Below are 25,052 nucleotides of genomic sequence, written 5' to 3'. Positions count from 1 at the left end.
GTCAGTGGAGAGCAGAGGGTTGTACATGGGAGAAGTATAAAAGTAAATGGGAAAAAAAAGTAAAAGAAATATTGGATGTGTTGATGGGACTTGCCCACTGTACACCTGACTTGCCCACTGTACACTGTACAGACTTTTTCCCCCCCAAGGTTTGGAGACAGATGGAAAGAGTCACTAGAATGAGAAAAAAAAAGGAAGAAACAGGGGAGAAAGTCCTATAATAAATTAAGAGAGTGAAATACTAGACTTGAAGAAAAGGGCACAGCTGGATGTGGGTTGATGTTTAAGGAGCTTCAATGACAAAGAATTAAGTACAATTGTTAGGATTCCTGACTTCTAACCCATGACTTATTTTTTTAAATAACATTTTAACCCTCTCAGACAGGCTTATTCATTATGGGCTGTGCTCCGAATGCTTCACATTCTCCCGTCTTCCTCCTCCTTGGGTTCTCAAGAGCTCGAGTCCCCCACAGTCTCCTTTTCCTTCTGTTCCTGACTATTTACCTGAGCACCATAGTGGGGAATGTGTCTCTGGTACTGCTCATCTCCTGGGACTCCAGGCTCCAGTCGCCTATGTACTATTTGCTCCGTGGGCTCTCTGTGATAGACATGGGTCTCTCCACAGTCACCTTGCCCCAGTTATTGTCCCATCTGACCTCTGATTACCCAACCATTCCCGCTGCCCGATGTTTGGCTCAGTTCTTTTTCTTCTATGCGTTTGGAGTTACAGATACACTTGTCATTGCCGTCATGGCTCTAGATCGCTATGTTGCCATCTGTGATCCTCTTCATTATGCTTTGGTGATGAATCGGCGACTCTGTGCCCGCTTACTGGCCTCCAGCTGGGTAGTGTCCATACTTCACACGATGCTACATGTGGGACTCCTTCTGCCCCGCCAGTGGGTCGGGGATGCTGGGGGTCACGTTAACCTTCCCCACTTCTTCTGTGACCACAGACCACTTCTGCGAGCCTCTTGCTCAGACACGCGTTCCAATGAAATGGCCATATTCTTTGAGGGTGGTTTCCTCATGCTGGGGCCATGTACCCTCATTGTACTTTCCTACGTCCGCATCGGGGCCACCATCCTACGTTTGCCCTCAGCTGCTGGCCGTCGACGTGCTGTCTCCACGTGTGGATCTCATCTCACTATGGTGGGTTTCTTCTATGGTACCATCATCTGGGTCTACTTCCAGCCTCCTTCCCACAACTCCCAGGATCAGGACATGGTAGCTGCAGTTATGTACACAGCAATCACACCCTTGGCCAACCCGTTTGTGTACAGCCTCCGCAATAAGGATGTCAAAGGTGCACTCCGCAAATTGCTTGGTCATGGCAGGGTGGGCTCTTGAACAGCCCATCTAAGGGCCATATTGCATTGGTGGGGAGACACAAGAGTGGGACGAGTTTGAGCATAGTTGGTTTTAGGGAGATGAGAGGGACTAGAACAATTGAAGGGATTTCAGATTCGACTCTTGGTGATATGGTGCTTTGGCAGAACAGTGCATATTGTACCTGCATGCATACATATGCCCAGCGCTTCCATCATCCGCACTTGAGACCCTTTTTCAAGATCATTTATCTTTAACTTAATGTTTAATTAAGGAATATTTCAAACTTATAGAAAATAGGCCCAAACATCAAAGACCCAAAACAAAACAAATTCATATCAATGTGAATGAGGGGGAAGGCAGAGTAGAGACCCAAAGCCCATCATTAGTCAATTGACATTCCCTGTCAGAAGGGCCACAAAGAAGAGATGAGCTAGTCATGGTGCAGTATAACACCAAGGAAATATACAACTTCCCCAAGTTCTTTAATCTTTCCTCCCCCCACCCCTGCCTATCATGACCCCAATTCTATCTTACTGGTACATGTAAGAGCTCACAACACAGGGAATCCAGGACAGATAAATCCCTCAGGGCCTACAAGGGGAGTAATAAAACTAGGAGGGTAAGGGAAAGGGGGATCGATGTATGGCCCCCTCCCCGGGGGGATGGACAACAGAAAACTGGGTGAAGAGAGACAGCAGTTGGTGTAAGACCTGAACACTTTTTTTATATCAAGAGCTCATGGCGGGGGGGAGTGTGAGGGAGGGAGGAAAAGCATTAGGAGCTGATACCAAGGGCTCAAATAGAAAGAAAATGTGTTGGAAATGATGGCAACATATGTACAGATGTGTTTGACACAATGGATATATGTATGGATTGTGATAAGAGCTGTAAAAGCCCCCAAATAAAATAAAATTAAGGAAAAGATTAAATATTAAGTTAAGAAAAAATAAAATAGGTGCAAAACTAGAGTTATTACCTACCTTCAATAATTGTCAGTTTAATGTACATATGCAAATATATTTATGTATGAGGATAGCAGAAGGACATTGGACCTCCACTCAGGTACTCCCTCAGTGCAAGAATACTTTCGTCTGTTAAATTGGCATTCTATGATGCTCACCTTCCCAACACAACCACTGAAGACAAAGCGGATGAATAAGCAAATGTGGTGAAGAAAGCTGATGGTGCCCAGCTATCAAAAGATATAGTGTCTGGGGTCTTAAAAACTTGAAGGTAAACAAGTGGCCATGTAGCTCAGAAACAACAAAGCCCACATGGAAGAAGCACACCAACCTGTGTGATCACGAGGTGCCAAAGGGATCAGTTATCAGGCATCAAAGAAAGAAAAATCATATAATTGTGTGCTCACCTCCATGATACAATCACTGAAGACAAATGGGTGCATAAGCAAATGTTGCAAAGAAAGCGGATGGTGCCCGGCTGTCAAAAGATATAGCATCTGGGGTCTTAAAGACTTGAAAGTAAACAAGTACCCATCTAGTTCAGAAGCAACAAAGCCCACATGGAAGAAGCACACCAGCCTGTGCAAGCATGAGGTGTCAAAGGAGGAGGGGAGTGTGGAGTAGAGACCCAAAGCCCATTTGTAGGCCACTGGACATTCCCTGGCAGAAGGGTGTCAGGGAGGAGATGAGCCAGTCAGGGTGTGATGTTGCAATCATGAAACATACAACTTTCCTCTAGTTCCTAAATGCTCCCCCCACCCCCACTATCATGATCCGAATTCTATCTTGCAAGTCTGGCTAGACCAGAGGATGTACCCTGCTACAGATAGGAACTGGAAACACAGGGAATCCAGGGCGGATGATCCCTTCAGGACCAGTGGTGTGAGTGGTGATATTGGGAGGGTAGAGGGAAGATGGGTTGGAAAGGGGGAACCGATTACAAGGATCTACATGTGACCTCCTCCCTGGGGGATGGACAACAGAAAAGGCAGTGAAGGGAGATGTCAGACAGGGCAAGATATGACAAAGTAATCTATAAATTATCAAGGGCTCATGAGGGAGGGGAGCGGGGAGGGAGGGGAAAAAGAGAGGACCTGATGCCAAGGGCTTAAATGGAGAGCAAATGCTTTGAAAATGATGAGGGCAATGAATGTACAGATGTGCTTTACACCAATTGATGTATCTATGGATTGTGATAAGAGTTGTATGAGCCCCTGACAAAACGTTTTAAAAAACACAAAAAACCTGTGAAAACGAAACAAAATAAAAAAGAGGAATAAAAAAATAATTATTAGTTTACAGCATTCCCAAATGAGTTGTGTCTTTCAGAATGATAATGCTGAAGTCCCAGCCCCTGTGCCTGTGGTTTATTTGGAAAGAAGTATTTTGTCTTTTATCAGTTAAACGAGGTCTTACTAAAATCGAGTGGTTCCCTTCCAAGTGATTGCTCATAAAAGGGGAGACCAGACATGGAAACAGTGTTATATACAAGGGAAGACAGACATCATGTGCTGAGGAAGAAGGCATTAGGAAGCAGCAAATGACGAGGATTGCTGGCAGCCACCAGAAACTAGGAGAGAGGCTTCTTTACAAGAATTGATTCTGCCAAGACTCTGACACACTTCTAGCTTCCAGAACTGTGAGAGAGAAAAAAATATTCTGGTTTTTAAAACTACCCAACTTGTGATATTTTGTTATGGCAGGTATAAGAGAGTAAGACACTTGGCCAATATTGTATCATCTTCAACTCTACTCACTTCCTCTCTCATACTATTTTGTAGAAAATCCCAGGAATCATATAACTGACCTACATATATTTCAACAAAAGTATCTAAAACACAAGGACTTAAAAAAACAAAACACCGGAATGTCTTCATCATAGCTAAAATATTTAAAGTCTTTAATAGTAAATGTCTAGTCAGTATTGAATGATCAATTGTCTTATAAATATAGGAATTTTTACAGTTTTTAAAAAATTAGGATAGAAATGACATTTGATTGGCTAGTCTGTGTCTTTGAGTCAATAGTTTGCTCTTTCCCTCTCTCCCTGCCTCACCTCCTCTATGTCTCTCCTTCTCCTCCCTCTCTTTCCTCGGTTTCTTGTCATTACTTTTTTGGAGGTAATGGTGTCCTTTTCCTATGGAATTTCTTGCAATCTATAGTTTTACCATTTTAATACCATGTTATAATTAAACATGCTCTTCTGTGCTCTGTAATTTCTGTAAATTACAAGTTGGGATCAGGCTTATGCATCATGTTTAGAGGTGGGGAAGACTGCTTAGCAAGTGGTGATGTGTTTCTCATGCAGAATATAAAGTGGTTATGTCACAGTTTTATGGAGTTTGCAGTTTTACCATTCAATGCCTAGATCTGCTTATGAGGGAAAGACTCAAAGCAGTGGGATGCCTATGCATGTGTGTGTACTTACACCCACACAGGGTGCATAGTGGGAAGATAGAAGACAGAACTGTCTAAAATCTTGACCCATTTGCTCATTCTGGAAATAAATTCTTGCCAACTATTTTTGTGTCCTTCCTCACACTCTGGATTAGGAGATAACCTGACAGTGCTGCATTCTTTGGAGGGAAGAATTCGCTTTCCTGAAGGAAAAAAATGTTATTCCAAAATTAGACTTTTTGCAACCAAGAGCAAAGAATGTCATTCTTTCACTTTTGATAAATGTGTTACATCTTTGAGACAATTAGTAAAATTTCCCTATTTTCATTGGATTTTGCTCATACTCACTAAATATTATGTAGTTGTTACAGATAATGAGTTTCTTCTGTGCCAGGGCTTGGTTGAAAAACAATGGTCTCAGTCTAATTTGTGGTCATTTCCATGGTATATAGTCTATATCCTTAAGCGATATGTCATTATTATTATGGATAAAATTGAGATCAATATTGATGCCAATTTTAATATAGTCTCAGATCTTTCAGTATGGTACTCTTATTTTACAAGCTTTTAGTTCTCAAAGCCTTATTGAATCAAATAGTCTGATTGTTATAAAATTGGTAGCAAGTGCCTAGAGGAAATTCAGCAATAGATGCCATTGTGTAAGGGTATGAAATGATAAAGTAATTGGAGGATGACTACATGATAACAGCTATCAGGAGTGCCACGCAACTATCTCTCAGTCTTCCATATCTTGCACACAATTCAGCTGAGTTATGATGTTTGTGCTTGTAACAAATACCCAATAATGACAGGAAAGATGGGCTGGGAGGGATGGATTCTTGAGTAAGTGCACTGGGAACCAGTTTACCTTCGGGGTTTCTCCATGCCTTGCTGTTGGAACTGTAGAGGACTACAGTCTTCCCCAAAGGATAGACCTTCCCTGCAGGCACAGTTGTTTGCTGAAGCTTTGTAATCTTTGCCTTAGTGAGATCTGGATCTACGAAAGGAGAGAGAACAAACTCCTAAGCCCCATCCCCAGCTGATAAGGGAAAGTGGAGGGCTCAGTCTAAGTCTAATTAGTAGTTATTCTGAACATAATAGTAGCATCCTGGGGTCAATAGAGTCCCAAAGTGAATTCATGTTAAGTGAGGTTGCTTCACTGGGCTGAGCTTCTGAACAGAAAGGCTTTTTTTGTGAAAGACAAAAAGATGATCCCTAACTTTGTGAGGAAGTGGGGATGAAAGGACACAGTTCTACCCAGGTTTTTAAAATTGGACGTATGATACAGAGGGAAGGTGAGCATAAGGGCACCTCTATCCTGAAAATAAATGAAAATTAATTAGAAAGTAATCATGATCTTCTTGAATGTGTGATGTTAATACCAGAGGGAAGCAATGGGATGAGGACTTGTCTGTTAGAACTTGGAAAGCTATCTTTTTTCAGTCGGCGTATGAAAGCTGCGTTGGAGAATACAGTCATGCCATCAAGGAGGGTAGACAGAAAGATCACGTAGCTCCAAGAAACTAGAAATTTGTGACAGAGAGTTTGGAGAATCTGGTTTAGAGACAGCTAAAAAAAGGGTTTCTGATTTACATACAGGAGCTGCAGCTTCAGGACTCATTAACCTAGGAAAGGGAATAGACTGAAATAAGCATTTAGATCAACAAGGTGTTAAATATAGAATCTTCCTAGCATGTGGCTATTGATCTTCACAAAGACCTACAATATGCGGACTTCCTTCCAGCTCGCCCTGGTCTTTCTTCCTGACCCCAGATGTCCCTGAAGCGCCTGAGAAAGTGGTAATGTTTCTCTGTCCTTTCCCTTTCCAAGGACGTTCCCTCTTTTTCTCCTTCTATACTCGAAGTGCTGTTTATGTGTACATTTTTAAAATCTTCTCTAAAAATCTCTCTCTAGCCTTGCCCTAGAATCCGCATATGTGGTCCTTCAAATTTCCTTGAACATGGCCCACAAACCTCTGCCTCTGAGAGGAACAAGGTTGAGATTCACTGTTTGTTCACTCTAAATGCGTATCTTGTGTTTCATTTGGGAAGAAAACGGTCTCTATGTCATTGTGTCCCTGGTCTCACCTTAGGTAAATCTCCGCATCTCCTTGAAGACCATTCCTCTCCTCTTTGCCCCACAAAGGGCCTTACTTCATGTTTCCTGCCTCACGTCTATCCTTCCCTATCCCCTTCACGCACACCTCCATGCAGACATCTCTGTGTGATCACGTTCTCCAATGAGTAATATGATTACAAGAACACAGGATTGGAGTTGTATGCACTGACACAGAGAAGGATATAGGAAGAAAAACAGACAAAAGGACAGGCTTTGGGAAAATGTACATTTTCTTTTTCTCTTAAGCTCTGGGTTCCTGTATAGTCTTTAGAGTAAAGAAGACACTGGGAGCGCTGTCTTAGAAGAGTCTTGATTATTCATTGGAGGTCGTTTACTATTCTGGTAGTCCCACAGTGATTACTGTCTCATTGATTAAGGCCTAATTTTTTCTCTCGTGGAAGAGTTATGAAAAATCAAGCCACACAAATCCAGTCACTAGGCCATTTCCTTGGACTAAATGTAGATGAGAAAATTGCCATTTAATTATTTTGTTTGTTTCTGTTCATCTGGTGGCTTATTTAATATGTTTTATTGTAGTAAATGCAGATGCAACAAAACATTTGCCATGTCAATCTTCTTCACATGTATAATTCAGTGATATGTGTTACTAATCACTATTATGAAAACTTTCCATTACCAGTAACAGAAATCATTGGCCCCTAAGCAATGAATCTCCCCTTCCTCACTCTCGTTTACTTACCACTAGTAACCACTAATAAGCTTAGGTTTATATATCATTGTAATTATATGATATTTGTCATTTTGCAAAAGACTTATTTCACTCAGCATGATGTATTCCAGGATCTTCCAAGTCATACATACATTAGGACTTTCTTTCGCAGTATGTCTTACATAATGGTCCATTGTATATACACATTAGTTTGTGCAGTCATCTGTTGATGGACATGAGGTTGTTTCTCTCTTTTGCCTTTTGTGAAAAGTACGGCAGTGAACATCAGTGTGCATCTATCTCTTTGTATTTCTGCTTTCAATTATTTGAGGATGTACTTGTAAGTGGAATTCTTAGATCATTTGGAAATTGGTTATATGTTTAACTTTTTGAGGAATCCCATTTTTTCTTTATTTTTTTGTGGAATATGTTGCAGATTTCTTTTTCTTTTCTTTTTTTAAAACATTTTATTAGGGGCTCATACAACTCTTATCTCAATCCATACATATACATACATCAACTGTATAAAGAACATCCGTACATTCCCTGCCCCAATCATTTTCAAAGCATTTGCTCTCCACTTAAGCCCCTTGCATCAGGTCCTCTTTTTTTTTCCCCCTCCCTCCCCTTTCCCCCCTCCCTCCTGTGCCCTTGGTAATTTATACATTGTTATTTTGTCATATCTTGCCCTATCCGGAGTCTCCCTTCCCCCCTTCTCTGCCGTCCATCTCCCAGGGAGGAGGTCACATGTGGATCCTTATTTTTTAATCCCACCAAAAATAGTTGAAGATTCCAATTTCTCCAAATCCTCACCCACACCTGTTGTTTTTTTTTTTTTGGCCTTTTACTCATAGCTATCTTAGAGGTGTGAGGGAATATCTCATTGTAGTTTTTATTTTCATTTCCCTAATAACTAATCTTGTTGTGTACCTTTTCATGTGCTTATAGATGTTTGTATTTCTTTTCAGAAATTGCTACTCAAGTTCTTTGATTGTTTTGTCTTTATTTTGGTTAAGTTGTGGGAGTTATTTATATATCCTAATTTTAAATCCATAAGTAATCTAAATTTATTCTAAAAACTTACATAACAAAAAGTCCAAGGAATGATTAAAACCTATACATTCTATAGCCATAGTTATTTAGAATATTTCCTTGTTGTCTTTACTGCATATTTGGTAAACTACAACCATAGAGCACATATTACTTTATATTATACTTTTAATAAATTGTGTTAAAACAGATGAGTGCAAATCAGAAAGTCTTGCTGTTAGGGTTCCAATTCATGCAGTTTCCATTTCAACCATTTTACAGGTAAAATCCAGCCACATTGATGACATTCACCTTGCTGCGCAATCGTTCCTACTGTTTGTTTAGAACATTTTTCATCATCTTAACAAAAACCCAGTGTTCTCCTTCCTGTTTACCAATAATAGACTTTGATCTATATGTAGTTGCCTAGTCCAGATAGTTATAGAAATGGGATATGATTCTTATCCTTTTGTGTCTGATTTACTTCACTCATCATCGTGTTTCCAAGATTAATTCATGACATGGTAGGTATCAGAAGTTAATTTCTTTGATGGCTAAATTATAGTCCACTATACAGCTATTCCTAACCAAACTCACTTCCATTGAATCCGATCTGACTCACAGCAACCTGATAGGACTGGGCAGAACAGCCATTGTGGGTTTGTAAGACTATTGCTCTTTCAGGAGTAAAAAGCCTTGTCTTTTTCTCTCTTTACAGCTAAAATAAATTTTAATTTATCCATTCATTTGGGGATGGGCATTTAAGCTATTTTCATTCTTTGGTTAATATGAATGATATTATAATGAAGATTAATGTACAGTTATAAGACTTCCTTCTTTCAATTCTTCTGACAATATATTTAGGAGTGGAATTTCTGGGTCATGTGACAGTTCTGTGTTTAACATTATGGGAACTGCCAAACTGTTTTTCATAATTCCAGCACCATTTTATAATCACAACAACAATGGGTGAGGGGCCCAATTTCCCCATATTGTTACCAACACATGATTACAATCTTAATAGTGGGGGTGAAGTGATATCTCACTGTGGGTTTAATTTTCATTTCCCTAATGACTAATAATGTTGAGCATCTTTTTCCATGTGCCTGCTAACCATTTGTCCTAGTTCTCTGGTGAAATGTCTATGCAAGTCCTTCCCTCAGTGTTTAATTGGGTTATTTGTCTTTTTGTTGCTATTAAGAATAATTTTATTATGCCCCTAAACATTACATAAAACATTATTCTTTTCACTCTTTTAAAAAATCATTTTATTGGGGGCTCTTACAACTCTTAAAACATTTTGCTTAATGACTACCTAACTTCCATTGTGTTAATGTGCTGAAAATTATTTACCTTGTTTCACATTGTTAGATAATCAAGATTTTCAATTTTTAGTTACCCTGTAATGAGTATTCTTGTACAATGATTCTGTGGTCATCTATTATTATTTCCTTAGAGAAAAAAAATCCTTAATCTTAGTTATTTGGTTTACTCAAAGTTCTGTGTTCAGCTAGCTAAATTACTTTCCTGAAAGATAACTAAAAGTTTCACTTCATCTCTACAGGTTCATACATACATCACCATAATTGTTGGGAATAGAAACTTGAAATAAATCCAATTTGATGTGTAAGATGACATTTAGTTATTGAGCTAATAATATACTATTCTAGGAAGATTTGGAGATATATGTCTTAAAATTGGCTAATGAAGATCCTCAGGATTACAATGAGTAGCTCCACACTTATTGTGGAGATGGTGCAAGACTGGACAGGGTTTTGTTTTGTTGTGTATGGGGCTGTCAAGAGTTGGGGTCATTTGTCAGCTGCTAACAGCACACTCTTCTTTTAAATGTTAATCAACCAATCATCACTTCTCTGTGCCCTGAAGTTACCTTGCTCATTTCTTGTTAGGAACAGTTTTCATGTTAATTTGGGTAGAATATTATTGATATGTAAGGTATTTGCATAAGGATTCTCAGAAAAGATGCAATACATAATGCTAGATATTGCATATTTATACACATAATTAATGAATGATAGTTTGAAACTGTATAATTGAAAATATTTTGGAAATCCAAAGTCTAGCTAAGGGGATTAGGATGTGATTTAGAAAATATGAGGGATGCTAAAGGGAACTGGAGCTTAATGAATTGAAGATCTTTGTGATGAAAGACAATGTGAACGTCTGGGATCATAGCCATCAGTTGGGGCAATCAATTTTGAGTGAATTCAGCACGATTCAGGGGAAGTGTCCCTGACTAGTGGACTCAAGTATCTAATGCTTTCTGTGGATAAATTCCAATAGTGGAAATCTGCATTGTAGAAACCAGAGCCCTGACAAACTATTTGGCTTCTGATGAAAGGTATGGTATTTATCATATACATTTTTCTTCTTTCCTTCAAGATATCTCAACATAATAATAATGGGGAAATCCTCATTACAATAGGGGAAATAATTAGCATCGGTGATGTTTCAAAGCATTTTTAGAAGAGAAACACAAAGAATTCCCAGGAAAGGAATACAATGGAAGAGAATATTTATCTTATGGGTAGAGGACTTCAAACACAAAGGGAACCTGTAGCAAGGAGGATGAGAGGGAGAATGCAGAATAGATGCAGAATCAAGAGAGGCGACTAGGCATGGTGGCACTGTGGGGCAAGCATTTGCCTGCTCACCATAAGGTGGGCAGTTTGAATCCACCAGTAACTCTGGGGAGAAAAATGATACTGTCTGTCTCCATAAAATTTACAGTTGCAGAAAAGCTATCTAGTTGTGCTTTGAGCCAGATATATTGAAAGACCCTATAGATAAAATATTGGATGATCCAGGAAGCATCGAAAGAAAATGGAAGGAATACAGAGTAACTATACTGAAAAGAATTGGCATCCAACCATTTCAAGAGACAGCATATGAGCAAGAACCGTGGTACTGAAGGAAGAAGTCCAAGCTGCGCTGAAGACATTAGCCTCAAACAAGTAATTTATGGGATATCAATAGAAATGTTTCAACAAACTGATGCAGTACTGGAAGCACCTATGCCAAGAAATGTGGAAGACAGCTACCTAGTCAACCGACAGGAAGAAACCCGCGGTTTGTACTCACTACAAAGGTAACACAACAGAGTGCAGTAATTATTGATCAATATCAATTAATACAGCATGAACGAAAATTTTACTGAAGATTTTGCAACAACAGTTGCAGGAGTTTCAGGGAGCAGCCAGAAATTCCCACTGGATTCGGAAGTGAATGTGGAACAAAGGATACCATTCCTGATGTCAGTTGAAAGCAAAGCAGACCAGAAAGATTTTTTATTTATATTTTACTGACTATGCAAAGTCATGATTATGTGGATCACAACAAACTATGAATAGCATCATAAAGGATGGGAGTTCCAGAACACTTCATTGGGCTCATGAATTTATTAAAAATGTCCAAGAAGAGAAAGACCTGTTGAAATTATGTGACACAGTGGCTGCAGCAATGGGCTCAAACACAACAATTGTGAGGGTGCTACCTACTTAAGGTCGCTATGACTGGAACCAACGTGATGGCCTCTAACAGCAGTGACCTGAAGTTGACTTGATGGTAGTGGGTTTGCTTTAGATTTTTAATGGAAATGATTAAACTTGACTATAAGAAACTTAAACCAGTCACGACACCAACCTATCTATCTGCCTTGTCCACTATTGCTAAAAGTTAGATAATTTCATCCTAGCACATTATGGTCCAGTGAAAACCTGATACTATTTTTCTGTAGGAAGGGAAACGAGTTGATTCTAACTCATGGCAAGTACATGTAATTTATTATTAGCATCCCAGAATACAATCCTTTTTATCCACAAGAAACAGTATGGCAAGCACTTCATATTATCATCTAGTCGATTTGTATTCCTGGAATAGCGTAATGGGGATACACACATAGAAATACAACAACAGAAGAAATTGACACATGTTACCTAGAACAAGCAACCTGAAGTTACCAAACATAACAAATAAAATATAAAAGAAACAATTCAATAGTATAAAAAAATGACTAACAGACACCCAAAGAAATTTCATTATTCGGGGGGAAAAGATAATAGAAAAAAGTGTGTTCTTAGAACATTGCATACAAAACCCAAGAAAAGGACACCATGATAAAGAATAATTAAGGGATAAGAGAAATGATACCTATGCACAAATAAAAGATATATGAATTAGAAGTGACAAATACCTCAGAATCTAGATAGGCAAAAGATAGAAAATGTAAGGGGAAAAGAGACTTAATGAGGTAATCAAACAGGGTTACTAGACTAATAGTAGAAATTCCTATTAATTGGACATTTATTATTTGATTAATATATCTTCCAGAAAATTAATGTAATTAACTTACTATTCAGTTACTTAATTGGATATTAGTAGCTCTAGTAGATCTTCCAAAAGAAATGAAGGAGAGGACATTGAAGGAGTACATAGTCAAGAAAAGATGCTAGAAAAGATGGGAATGCATCTTAGTAGACCTATAGTAGAAAAGATCTAAGTTTTTTCACAGAATGAAAAAGAACTATATTTTGCAGCATGTTTGTAAAATTTAGAGATATCAGGAATAAGTATCATGAAATCTCTCCAGAAATAATAATACCTAATGGAAAAAGAATCAGACCGACCTCTGACTTTGTGGCAGCAATAACAGCTAATAGGAGACAGAGAAGTAGCAAGGACTTCAGCAATTAGGTATGAATGGAAAATCAAAGTCCTTTTAGAAATTCAAAGACTCAGAAAGTTTGCTTCCCATGACTCCATTCTGAATAAGTTATTTGGATATGTGTAAAGAAAGATAATGAAATCTAGAAAAGACAAAGCTCAAAGTATCTTTTTATTTGTTTGTTATAAACAGCTTTATTGGGACATCAATCTAATATCATATAACTCAATGGTTCCATTGGATCAAGAAGAGTTGAATTATCATTATCACACTCAATTTTAGGACATTTTTTCTTTCTTGTGCTCCTTGTTATTAGCTCTCCTGCTGTATCCCCAGCCTCTCCTGCCATAACCCATGGAATAATCCAGTTAGTCTCTAGATTCATCCAACCTGGATTTCTATACCCCAAAACAAAAGGATTGTGGCAGATGTCTATCGGTTAAAATCTAATACCTTATCATTTGAGCTCCCTCTTGATCCATTTTTTTAAATCCCTTAAATTGGGAGATTGTGAGTGCTGAATGGAGGCCCTGAGTGGTAGAAATCATGAATATGTTTGACTGTTTACTAAAGGTTAAGGGTTTGAAGTTCACCCACAGGCACCTCAGAAGAAAGGCTTGGAAATCTGCTTCTAAAAAACAAGTCACTGAAAATCCTCCGGAGTCTAGTTCTACTTGTATGTACATGTCATTGCCTGGAATCAAAGTCAACTTCTTGTTTTTTTGAAGGGCTGAGTAAATTGACTGGTATAACTGAGGGAACAGGTGGATGGATGGACAGAAAGATAACAGTAGGGGAGAAATAGTTTTTTTAAAAAACAAGAATATTTTTGGAAACTGGGAGCGTATATCATGAGTCAGAATGGACTCAGGGGCCATGAGTGAGTTTGAGGAGTACATATACAAAAGGAAGGAAGGAAGGAAGGAAGGGAGGAAGGGAGGAAGGAAGGAAGGAAGGGAGGAAGGAAGGGAGAGGGAGAGAGAGAGAGAGAGAGAGAGAGAGAGAGAGAGAGAGAGAGAGAGAGAGAGAGAAATGTTTCCTATAAGCTATTCCTGGAATAAATTGTGGCATTATTTGATCCTAATTTTCTTCTTCGCAGGTGATGTGAATTGTGTCTCATGGCTGCAAGAAACAGGACAGAAGTGACTGAATTCATCTTACTGGGCCTGTCCAGCTTGCCAGAGATGCAGCCAGTTATTTTTGGGATTGTCCTTGCCATGTATCTGGTGGCAGTTATTGGCAATGCCCTCTTAGTAATGGTTGCCCGCTCTGACACCAAACTTCAGACGCCCATGTATTTCCTTCTTAGCCAGCTTTCCTTTATTGACATATTTCTAACAACCATCACCGTGCCCCAGATGCTGGTGCACACACTGTCTGTGAATCGAACCATCTCCTTTAACTGCTGCATGGTCCAGTTGTTTTTCTTTATGACTGTAGGCAGCATGGAAGGTCACCTGCTGGCTGCCATGGCCTATGACCGCTATGTGGCCATCTGCGATCCTTTAAGATACTCAGCCATTGTCAGCCGCCACCTCTGTCTGCGCATCACCTTGACTTCATGGGTTGTTGTCAGTCTCAACAGTCTCCTTTATAGTGTGCTGGTAACCCGCTTAACCTTCTGTGGCAATCAGATCACTCACTTCTTCTGTGATATTACACCCCTGATCCAGCTGTCCTGCACCCGGCCAGTGGTCAATGAAATGCTAATCTTCACCGAGGGGGTAGCTGTGGTGGTCAGTCCTTTCTTCTTCATCCTGTGCTCCTATGCCCGCATTGGTGTTGCTATAATGCGAATGCACTCTCTTGCCGCCATGCGCAAAGCCTTGTCCACATGTAGCTCGCATATCCTGGTCGTGCTGCTCCTGTATGGCTCTGTGATCCGCATGTATCTCCGGCCATCCTCCACTTACGATCTGGACCAGGATCGCCAGGTTGCCATTTTCTACACTGTAGTTACTCCGATGCTAAATCCGCTCATTTACAGCCTCAGGAACCAGGAGGTGAAGGGCGCTTTGCGGAGACTTGGCATGAAGCTTTGCCTCTCAGGAAACATTCAACCTGGTTTACAGGCTAATCAGAAATGGCAGCACATCTCCCGAGAAAAAGGAATTAACAAGTAATATGAAATGCTTTCAAATACTGGTATATGGATTATAAAACTAAGCACTGATATGACTCACAATTCTATAGACAACATTCCTCTTGACTTTCTTGTATAATTGGGGAAATGTGAGTTGATAAATAAGTGGTTCAGATCCCTCTTGACCGATCTAGGATTTCAGATCATTAAACTAAAAAGATATTTTAAACTTACCAAAAGCAAACCTATGATATTTTGGCTATGCCAACTGGGATCTATACCAAACCCAACCAAACCAAACCAAACTCACTGCCATAAAGTTGATGCTGACTCATAGCAACCCTCAAGTGCAGGGTAAAAGTGTCCCAGTCAGTTCCTGAGATTTTAACTCTTAACGGGAGCAGGTAACCCTGCCTCTCTCATTCAGAGCACCTGGTCATTTTAAACTGCTGACCTGTGGTTAGGAGGCCAGGCTAACCACTATGCCAGGGCTCCTTAGCTGGGGCTCCAGTGGCGACTAAAAATTGATTACAAATCAGTATTGCTTACAGAATTCTGAGCATGTTGGTGATGGTGGGGCAAGTAATGTCTTTCTGAGATGAGTGACTGCCTGTGTATAGAGAGGTCTTGGAGAGTGGTCATTGGCTCGGGAGCAAAGCAAGTTAAATTTGACCTGGAAAAGGGAGTGTTTCTGGGATTGCAGAGTTACTCTCACAGATGTAGTTGAGAGATCCATGAGAACACAATATTGACGATGGGATTTGGCAAATTGTAGGTTATTGGAAGCTTTGATAAGAACAAGTAATTGAAGTCTTGGGGAGCAAATCAAATTATTTTTGGATCAAATATCCATTGAGGAAGTAGAAACCTTGATTGCATTTTTTTGCAGTAGCAGAGTGTGGGTAAAGCCTCTCTAGGTGTGCACAGTTAGAATTTGAGGGATTCTATTAATAAGGAAGAAAAAATAGATAACTGAAAGCCTCTTCCACAAATCTTTTCAGTTGAGGTAGAAAACGCCTTGCTCTGAATCTCTGAGTTGCTCAATTCTGTGTCTCCTCTCTGAACAATGCCCAGTCCCAGATGCTGTGATTTTGCCAAAATTCACATCTTCCAGTTCCTCTTCACAAGTCTTTCTGTGGCTCGATGCTATCATATTTCTGGTAGCTTCCTCTGGCTAGTATCAGCTGCTGTCGATTTTGCCCAATGGAGACCAGAAAAGAGTATTTCAGAAAAGAGTTATGGACTTCTGCATTTCTGATGATTTTGGGAGGCAAATATGTAAGCCATTCTTCCAGGGTGCCTTAGGGTGGACTTGGTCCTCCAACCTTTCAGATAGCAATGAACTGTTAATGCCATGCATGGACTCCAAGTTCTCTCTAGCATCTGGTTATTTGACGTTTGGTCCAAGCTTTGACGTTTGGTCCAAGCTTGTTAGAAATGTACAGTCTCAATGATCTTCTTGCATCCTGGTTCAATTGAATCAGAATCTGCAGTGTACAAGGTTCTCCACTATGACACATTATAGTATGAAAAACACTGCTTTGAGATGATACATACCCATGGTGCTTTGTGGAAACTCAATGTTTATTTAAAGTGGGCTGATCTTCCGCTACCTTCACCATCATCAAGCGTCACAGGAAGATGCTGATTTTTCTCTCATTTCTCACCAAAATGTACACCTTGCTGCTTCAAACAGCAGTTGTATCTCTGGAACCACTTATGCTAGCTGTGGGTGAGTAGAGGGCATATTTGTCTTACCCTGTGCTGGGTAGCATCACCACTTACATGCTCATTTGCTTCCAGAACCAAGTAAATTAACCCCACCTGACAGTGACTGAAGGGGTGTCAGTAGCAGGAGTGAAAGGGAATTGGAAATGTACTAAGTGGCACAGGAAACTTTGCATGGGAAAATAAACTTGCTTTCATCTTTTCCAAAAAGAGAATGTTCCACAGTGAAAGGATAGGATGTCAAGATCTCGGTAAACATGGCTGAGGCTCAAGATAGAACAACAATTCTTGCGATTAAATCTCAAATAGTACAAACTCAGAATTGCGTGTGTTTGTGAGTGCACAAGGACACAAATCATAGAGCCTTTGAGATAACCCAACAGGTGCATGTGTCTTCACCTGATCATTTGGAAAATTTACCAGTGTGGTTTTGGACGACTGTTCTAGCAGTAACGAGATTTTCATTTGCTTCTTTAATGCATTTAACACATATCTGCTCAAGGTATGCTATGTACCAGAGCTTTTGGTTAATACTTAGGTTATATATACCCTGAAAATATAGTAAGTCCTATATATATATGTGTGTGTGTGTGTGTGTGTTGCAGTGTTATTATTATCATTATTCCTATTAGCAATAGCATACAGATGAAGAAATAACTGGATAAAAGGGCAAGGAGCAGTTAAGTAAATAATTATATATCGCTATGTATCTAAAGACTATCAATGAAATGAGAGCAAGGGCATAAACTAATCTGCCTCATTCTTTCCACTGACAGAAATGAATTAACATTCCTACTAATTATATAATATTAGTTGGAATGCTCTTCAAAGCTTCAAAGTCTTGCATAACACAATATGCCTCAACTACTGTGATTTAGAACATCTGACATGCATGGTTTCCAAAAGTCTACAGATGGAGAGAGACAACTGTGCCATGTCTGAGCTCACTCCATGGTCTCTCACTGTGGGACCCAGGTTAAGGGACACTTGGGATGACCTTTGCTTTGGGTGACGGCAGGAGCTCAAAAAAGGCAACTCAAACAATCCAAGTACTTTCTAAAGCTTTTGATTGGAAGTATCATAGAAGATTTCTTTCTGAAACCACTGGTTAAGGCAAGTTACACAGTCAAACCCAATGTCAGTAGTGTGAAGGCATATCCTCTTCCTCTAGTGAAGCCATGGCAACCACAGGAAAGGAAGGAAGCACTGAAAGCAGATCATACGATCTGCCTAACTAGTAGAGGGAGCACTGGTGACGCAGTGATTACACATTGGGCTGACAACTGCAAGGTCACCAGCCTCTCTGAGTGAGAAAGATGAGGTTTTCTACGCCCATTAAAAGTTACAGTCTTGGAAACTCACCAGGGCCATTCTACCCTGTCCTATAGGGTCACTATAAGTTGGCGTTGACTCATTGGTGATGAGTAGGAGTGAGTAATGACTGTATTCTATTAACCAAACTTCTATTAGCACACATGAAGATTGTTTCAAAATGTTTACTATCACACAATATTGAATTGAATCATATATATGTAATTGCCCATATGGGATGCATATATATTTGTGTGTCTCTTCACACATGAATATACACCGATGTAATATATATAGCCATCATAGTCTTCCAGCAAGAAAGTTTTATAAAAGGAAGAGGATCATCAAATTATAACCAATTTTAATGGGATTTCTAAATTGCACTTCAAAATTTATACTCATTCATTCCTCCAGTACTTATCTATACTTATATCATTTAAATAGGTTCAGGAAGAGATTCTCATAAGATGCTACACTGCAAAGAGGCACAGTTGAACAGATGATAAGGATAAAGGAGATCAACAATTGAGTTGTCACCTGGAAACAATGACGGGGGATGTTGACTAGACCCAAGAAATATGAACTCAGAGGAAACAGTCCAGTCCAGAAGGGAAAAAGTGGCTATGAAAGATGCTTTCTAGCAAATGAAAACAAGAGCCAGTCAACTAATCCAAAATTGGTACATTTCTTCATTATCATTTTATATTATATGTGCCAGGGACTTCTTTACCACGGAAGAACTTGTTAACCTATTGCAGTCAATGACAGAGAGACCGTAACTTCTCAAACTCAAATTATGGTGAAAATTCACGCAGACATAACAACTCATAACAACAAACAACATCTTCTAGCACAGCATTACACAATGTTGACAAGATTTTAGCTACTCATGTTCTATAATAGAAAGTTTGTCCAGACAGATATATCAGCCTGTATTTGAAGCTTCTGCCCTATATCCTCAGAGGTCCCTCTCACCTTTTACTTTTGATCTGACATCTATAAGAACTGAAGAATTCACTTTTTGATAGGCAATTTGGTTCTTGGCCCAGGCTCCCATGCTCAGCAATAATTGGTTATCTAAAAAGTATCCAATATTATTTTGAATTCCATACCTCAGCTATAGTGTCAAGCAGAGGAAAACAAAACAAATGAATTTAAGTTATTCCTGAATGACATAGGCAATCAATGTTAGAAAAACACCAAGTTGGGGAGTTGTGGCAGTGCTTAATTCTGGAGTATCTATAACTCTGGACCCTATATTAGTCCCCACAAGCACCAAAAAACCCAAAACAACCCAAGTCTACTTCTATCAAATCAATTCCGGAATAAATGCAGACTTCCAGAAAGATGGCGATGGAGGGACACGTACCAGAGGGACTCCGCAGAATCCAGCCCAGGAAAGTTGCTAGAGGGAAATTCAACACTGCTGGAATGCAGGAGGTTCATCATAAAGATAAGTAGGCAGAGACCCATGGGGTTTTGAGGGGCTTGGGGCTTTAGGCTTACCTCATTGGAAGTCGGCTGGGGTTTGACATTGGCCCTGCCACTGTCTCTGCCAGAGCCGGATCATTTGGAGCCCATAGGGATAGTTGGTCTCAACACAGCCACAGTTTGGCCCCGCCTGCCTCAGGGGAGGGACAGGACCCTTGCAGCTCCAGGGGCAGGGATTGAGGTTCAGCTGCATTGTTGCTTCTATTTACATCTCTGCTTTCTGTCCCCCACGATCTTTGAGGGCTGCACAGGGGCTTTTTCTCAGCTCAGCTGCGACTTGCCACCGCTGCCTCGGAGGAGGGGCTAAACCCTTACAGCTCCATGGGCAGGGAGTGGGATTCAGCTACATAGTTGCTTTTGTTTCCCTCTCTTTCCGTGCCATCTAAACGGTCTTACTTTTAAATTTATTTCTTCCTCTTTCTCTCTTTCCTGTTCTCTCACACTCCTCTTCTGAAATCCAGATCACTCCCCTTAGCCTAGGGCATTTATGCCTGCACTTACACCCAGCTAGGTGAGCTCCACCCTGTGTAGTTAGACCAAGGCTAGAGAATGCCATGTTTCCCTCCAGGGGATACTCTGCCCAACTTCTCACAGGGAATTCCTGCCTATGTACCTGGGTGCATAAGGCAGCTTGGCCAACACTCATCAACATTCCAAGCTGTTGCCAGAACCTCTGCCCAACCTCTGCAACACCAAAGAAGGCAACCCACCAGCCTTCTGGGGGCACTCCCCTGATAGGGAAGCTATAGGAGGATAAAGTGGTAGGTTAAACCCATAGTAAAATTAGCTGTAGGCAGTTCGAAGAAGCATTATTACAAGTCTCCAAGAGAGAGGCAGTGCTCTTCGACACCCTGGTAAATGGCACCTGGACCCTCTAAAACAACTCAACGCAAACAGCCATCAGCCCAAACTACGTCCAAAAAAAGGCGGGGGGGAACAAAAGGCAAAGGCAGAAGATGTCCTGAACATAACAACATACATAGAAGAAGCAGACATTGAGATGCCACACAAAGAAATTCTCAGAATACTGCTTGGAGTCATACAGGATATGAGGGCAAAAATACAGAAAAAGGATGAAATGATAGAGGAGATAAAGGCTATACACCAAAGGGAAATACAGGAGCTTAGTGAGGAGGTAACAAAAACCAGTAGTAGAAACACGGATCTTCATAATCAACTGGAGGAAACAGAGAACCACATCAGTGACTTGGAGGACAGCCAAGCAGACTTTAATAAACGTGAACAAAAATCTAATAAGATCATCAGAGGAGCTGAAGAAAACCTAAGAACTATGTCTGATGCTATGAAGCAGATCAACATTAGAATCATTGGCTTACTGGAGGAAGACACAACAAAGAAGTCATCTGCAACAATAGTGAGAGAATTCCTGGGGAAAGCTCCCGAAGCTTAATGAATGAACACCAGGCAACCATTCAGGAGGCTGAAAGAACACCAACTAGACTGAATCCCAAGAAGAAATTACCAAGGCACATAATAGTTAAACTATCCAAGTTTGAGGAAAAGGAGAAAATCATGAGAGTAGCTAGGGAAAAACAAGCAATCACATAAAAAGGTTCCCAAATAAGATATGCTCAGACATATCAGCAGAAACTATGAAGAAGAGGAGAGAGTGGAATAACATCTTCCAAAAATTGAAGGAAAACAACACAAACCCAAGAATACTCTATCCAGCCAAATTATAGACCAAGATCGATGGAGAAGTAAGTCTTCCAAGACAAGCAAAAACTCAAAGAATACCTTAGAAAAATCCAGTCTTACAAAAGATCCTTGCCGACCCAGTATGGGCAGAAGAACAACACTCACCAAGCATAAATAAGAGACCGCCACATAGAACAACTTCATCCAGAGGGCAACAAAGAGAAAACAGGTCCCAAGATAGCATTGGTTTAAGGATGGAAAGAAGTGAAGAATGATACACACACATGCGCAACACACTAATGAGAAAGGAAAGTAGGAAATCTCCCAACACAAAAGGTGTAAGATGACATCACAGAGTCTGCAGATGGAGATAATAACCCTGAGTATCAATGGCCTGAAATCAGTCATTAAAAGACTGAGATTAGCTTAGAAAACACAACCCATCAATCTGCTGCTTTCAGGCGACACATCTCAAGGCTACAGACAGAAATAGGCTGAGAATCAAAGGCTGGAGAAAGGCATAACAAGCAAACAGCAATTGAAAAAAAAGCAGGGGTTGCAATCCTAATCTGAGATAAAATTTACCTCAAAGTGCAAACCATGAAAAGAGAAAAGGAGGGACACTATATAATGCTCAAGGGAATGGTAGACAAAGAACCACTAAGCATTGTAAACATATATTCCCTGAATGAGAGACCTGCTGAATATATCAACTACAAAAGATTCAAAAAGCAATCATAGTCTCAACAATTATAGTGGGTGACTTCAACTCACCACTCTCTGAGAAATAGATCACAGGGAAAAACTCAACAAGGATGCTAAAGATCTAAACACCACAATTAGACAATTTGACCTAATAGATATTTACAGAGCTTTTCATCCAAATATAAAAAATTCACATTTTTTTCAAGCCCACATGGCACATATTCGAAGATAGACCACATGCTGGGGCATAAGGCGAATCTATCTAAATTTAAGCACATTGAAATCATACAGACCTCTCTCTCTGACGACACTGCCATATGGCTGGAAATCAACAAAAGGAAGACAAAGAAAACAAGAGCAAACAATTGGAGGATGAATAACTCTCTACTGCAAAAGAAGTGTGAACTGGCGCAGATCAGGGATAAAATTAGGAAATTTCTAGAAACCAACGAGAATGAGCACACAATGTACTAAAACTTATGGGACACAGCAAAGGCAGTCATCAGAGGAAGTTTCATAGCAATACATGCACACCTGAGAAATGGAGAGTCATGATTGATATGCTGGCACAAAATTTACAACTAGAGCAGAGTCAGCAGGACAATCCTACAACAAGCAAAAGAAAGGAAATTATAAAAATCAGAGCTGAGATTCAGGAGAGGGAAAATAAGAAAATTATGGAAAAAATTAACACTGCTAAAAGTTGATTCTTTGGAAGGACAAACAGAATCGATAGACCACTGGCAAACCTAACCAAAGACAGTAGGGGGGGGGAACATATTTCAATAGCAAGAGTGAGGGATGAAAGAGGGGACAATACACAGACCCTAATGAAATCAAAAGGATACTTACACAGTACTACGAAGGATTGTACCTCCAAATTAAACAATTTGGAAGATATGGACAAATTCTTGGAAAAACTTTCTCCCTAGAATATCCTCGGTGGACGTCAAGAATCTCAATAGACCCATAGCAATAGTAGAAATAGAAAAGGTTATCAAGGGATTACCAACAAAAAATCTCCTGGACTAGATGGCTTCGCTGGGGAATTATACCAAGCATTTAGGAAAAAAATAACACCAATCCTACACAAACTCTTCCAGAACATAGAAAAAGATGGCAAACTTCCGATCTCCTTCTGTGAGGCTAGTATAACTCTGATACCCAAACTGGGCAAGGATCTCACAAGAATAGAGAACTCAGACCAATATCCCCAATGAACATCGATGCAAAAAATCCTTAACAAAATATTGGCCAGTAGAATACAAAAGTATATAAAACAAATAATTCACCATGACAAAGTGGAATAAATACCAGGGATGCAGGGATGGTTCAAAATATGAAAGACCATTAGTATTATTCTTCACATTGACATGAAAAACTATAAAAACAACATGATAATATCTATAGATGCAGAAAAAGCATTTGACAACATCCAACACCAATTCCTGTTTAAGAACCTTGAGAAGATAGGAATGGAAGGAAAGTTCCTCAAGATAATACAAGCTATATATGAAAAACCAGCAGCCAACGTGGTAGTCAAAGGAGAAAAGACTAACACAATCCCACTGAAAAAGGGGACCAGACAAGGATGCCACTTGTCCCCACTCTTATTTAATCTCGTGCTGGAGGCTTTAGCTGACAGCACAAGGCAAAGAAGAGACATCAAAGGTATTCGTCTGGGGAAGGAAGAGGTGAAACCATCCTTATTTGCAGATGATATGATTTTATATATGGAAAATCCCAAAAGTTCCACAAGAGGAGTACTGGAAGCAATATAGGAGTTTGGAAGAGTAGCAGGATACAATCAACAAACAGAAGTCCACTGGACTGTTATAGATATCTGATAAGACCACAGAAAAAGAGATCCAAAAGGTGGTACCCTTCACAATTGCCAAATACAAATTGAAATATCTAGGGATATACCTGACTAAAAGAACAAAAGATTTATACAGGGAAAACTATAGAACACTATTTCAAGAAACCAAGAGTGACCTCAACAAATGAAAGACTATCCCATGCTCAGATTGGAAGACTCAATATAGTCAAGATGTCAGTTCTGCCAAAGGCACTATATTAGTTTAATGCAATCCCGATACAATTACCGTCATCTTTCTTCAAAGAAATAGAAAAACTGATTACCAACTTCATATGGAGAGGAAAGAAACCCTGAATTAGTAGATAACTCCTCAGGAAGAAGGACACAGTGGGAGAGCTTGCTTTACCTGATTTTAGCACACAGTATACAGCCACAGTAGTAAAAAATGCATGGTATTGGTATAATGACAGATACTCACACCAGTGGAAAAGAACTGAAAACCTAGAAATAAAATCATCAGTATACAGACAACTGATCTTTAAGAAGGGCCTCCAAATTATCAAACGGGAAGCAGATGCCCTCTTTAACAAGTGGTGCTGAAGAAAATGGATATTTACCTGCAGAAAAATGAAGCAAGACCCTTATCTCACTCCATGCACAAGAATAAACTCAAGGTGGATCACAGACCTTGAAGTTAAACCCCAAACTATTAGGGCCATCAATGGGGAATAGGGACCAACTTGAGAACTTTGGTGCAGGGAAACACACAGGCTATCAGAAATAGGGAAGGACACAAACACAGAGGAGCCACAAATTGACAAATGGGATATACTGAAGATAAAACACCTGTGTACATCGAAAGAATTCACCAAGAGAGTAAAAGAGAGTCCACGGACTGGGGAAAATCTTTAGCAATGACACACCAGACAAAGGCCTTATTACTAAAATCTATAGTACTCTGCTAGCTTACAGAAAGAAAAAAACTAATTTCCCACTTGAGTCGTGGGCAAAGGACTTGAATGGAAGTTTCACAGGGGCAGAAATCTGAATGGACAACAAACATA

At 39.9% G+C, this 25,052-nt stretch overlaps 2 protein-coding genes across 2 annotated transcripts; both read left to right on the top strand.

Annotated features, from left to right (window-relative positions):
* Window positions 1-396: 396 nt before the first annotated feature.
* OR1B1 (olfactory receptor family 1 subfamily B member 1) lies at window positions 397-1,350 on the top strand. The gene has a single exon (XM_075559049.1). The coding sequence runs from the start codon at window positions 397-399 to the stop codon at window positions 1,348-1,350; it is 954 nt and encodes a 317-aa protein (XP_075415164.1).
* Window positions 1,351-14,310: 12,960 nt separating this feature from the next.
* Window positions 14,311-15,315, top strand: LOC142458532 (olfactory receptor 1f45-like). Its single transcript, XM_075559533.1, has one exon. The coding sequence runs from the start codon at window positions 14,311-14,313 to the stop codon at window positions 15,313-15,315; it is 1,005 nt and encodes a 334-aa protein (XP_075415648.1).
* Window positions 15,316-25,052: the final 9,737 nt, after the last annotated feature.

The sequence above is a fragment of the Tenrec ecaudatus genome, chromosome 10, assembly GCF_050624435.1.
Source record: "Tenrec ecaudatus isolate mTenEca1 chromosome 10, mTenEca1.hap1, whole genome shotgun sequence".
Taxonomy (NCBI): Eukaryota; Metazoa; Chordata; class Mammalia; order Afrosoricida; family Tenrecidae; genus Tenrec; species Tenrec ecaudatus.
This window is presented reverse-complemented; position numbering and strand designations above follow the sequence as displayed.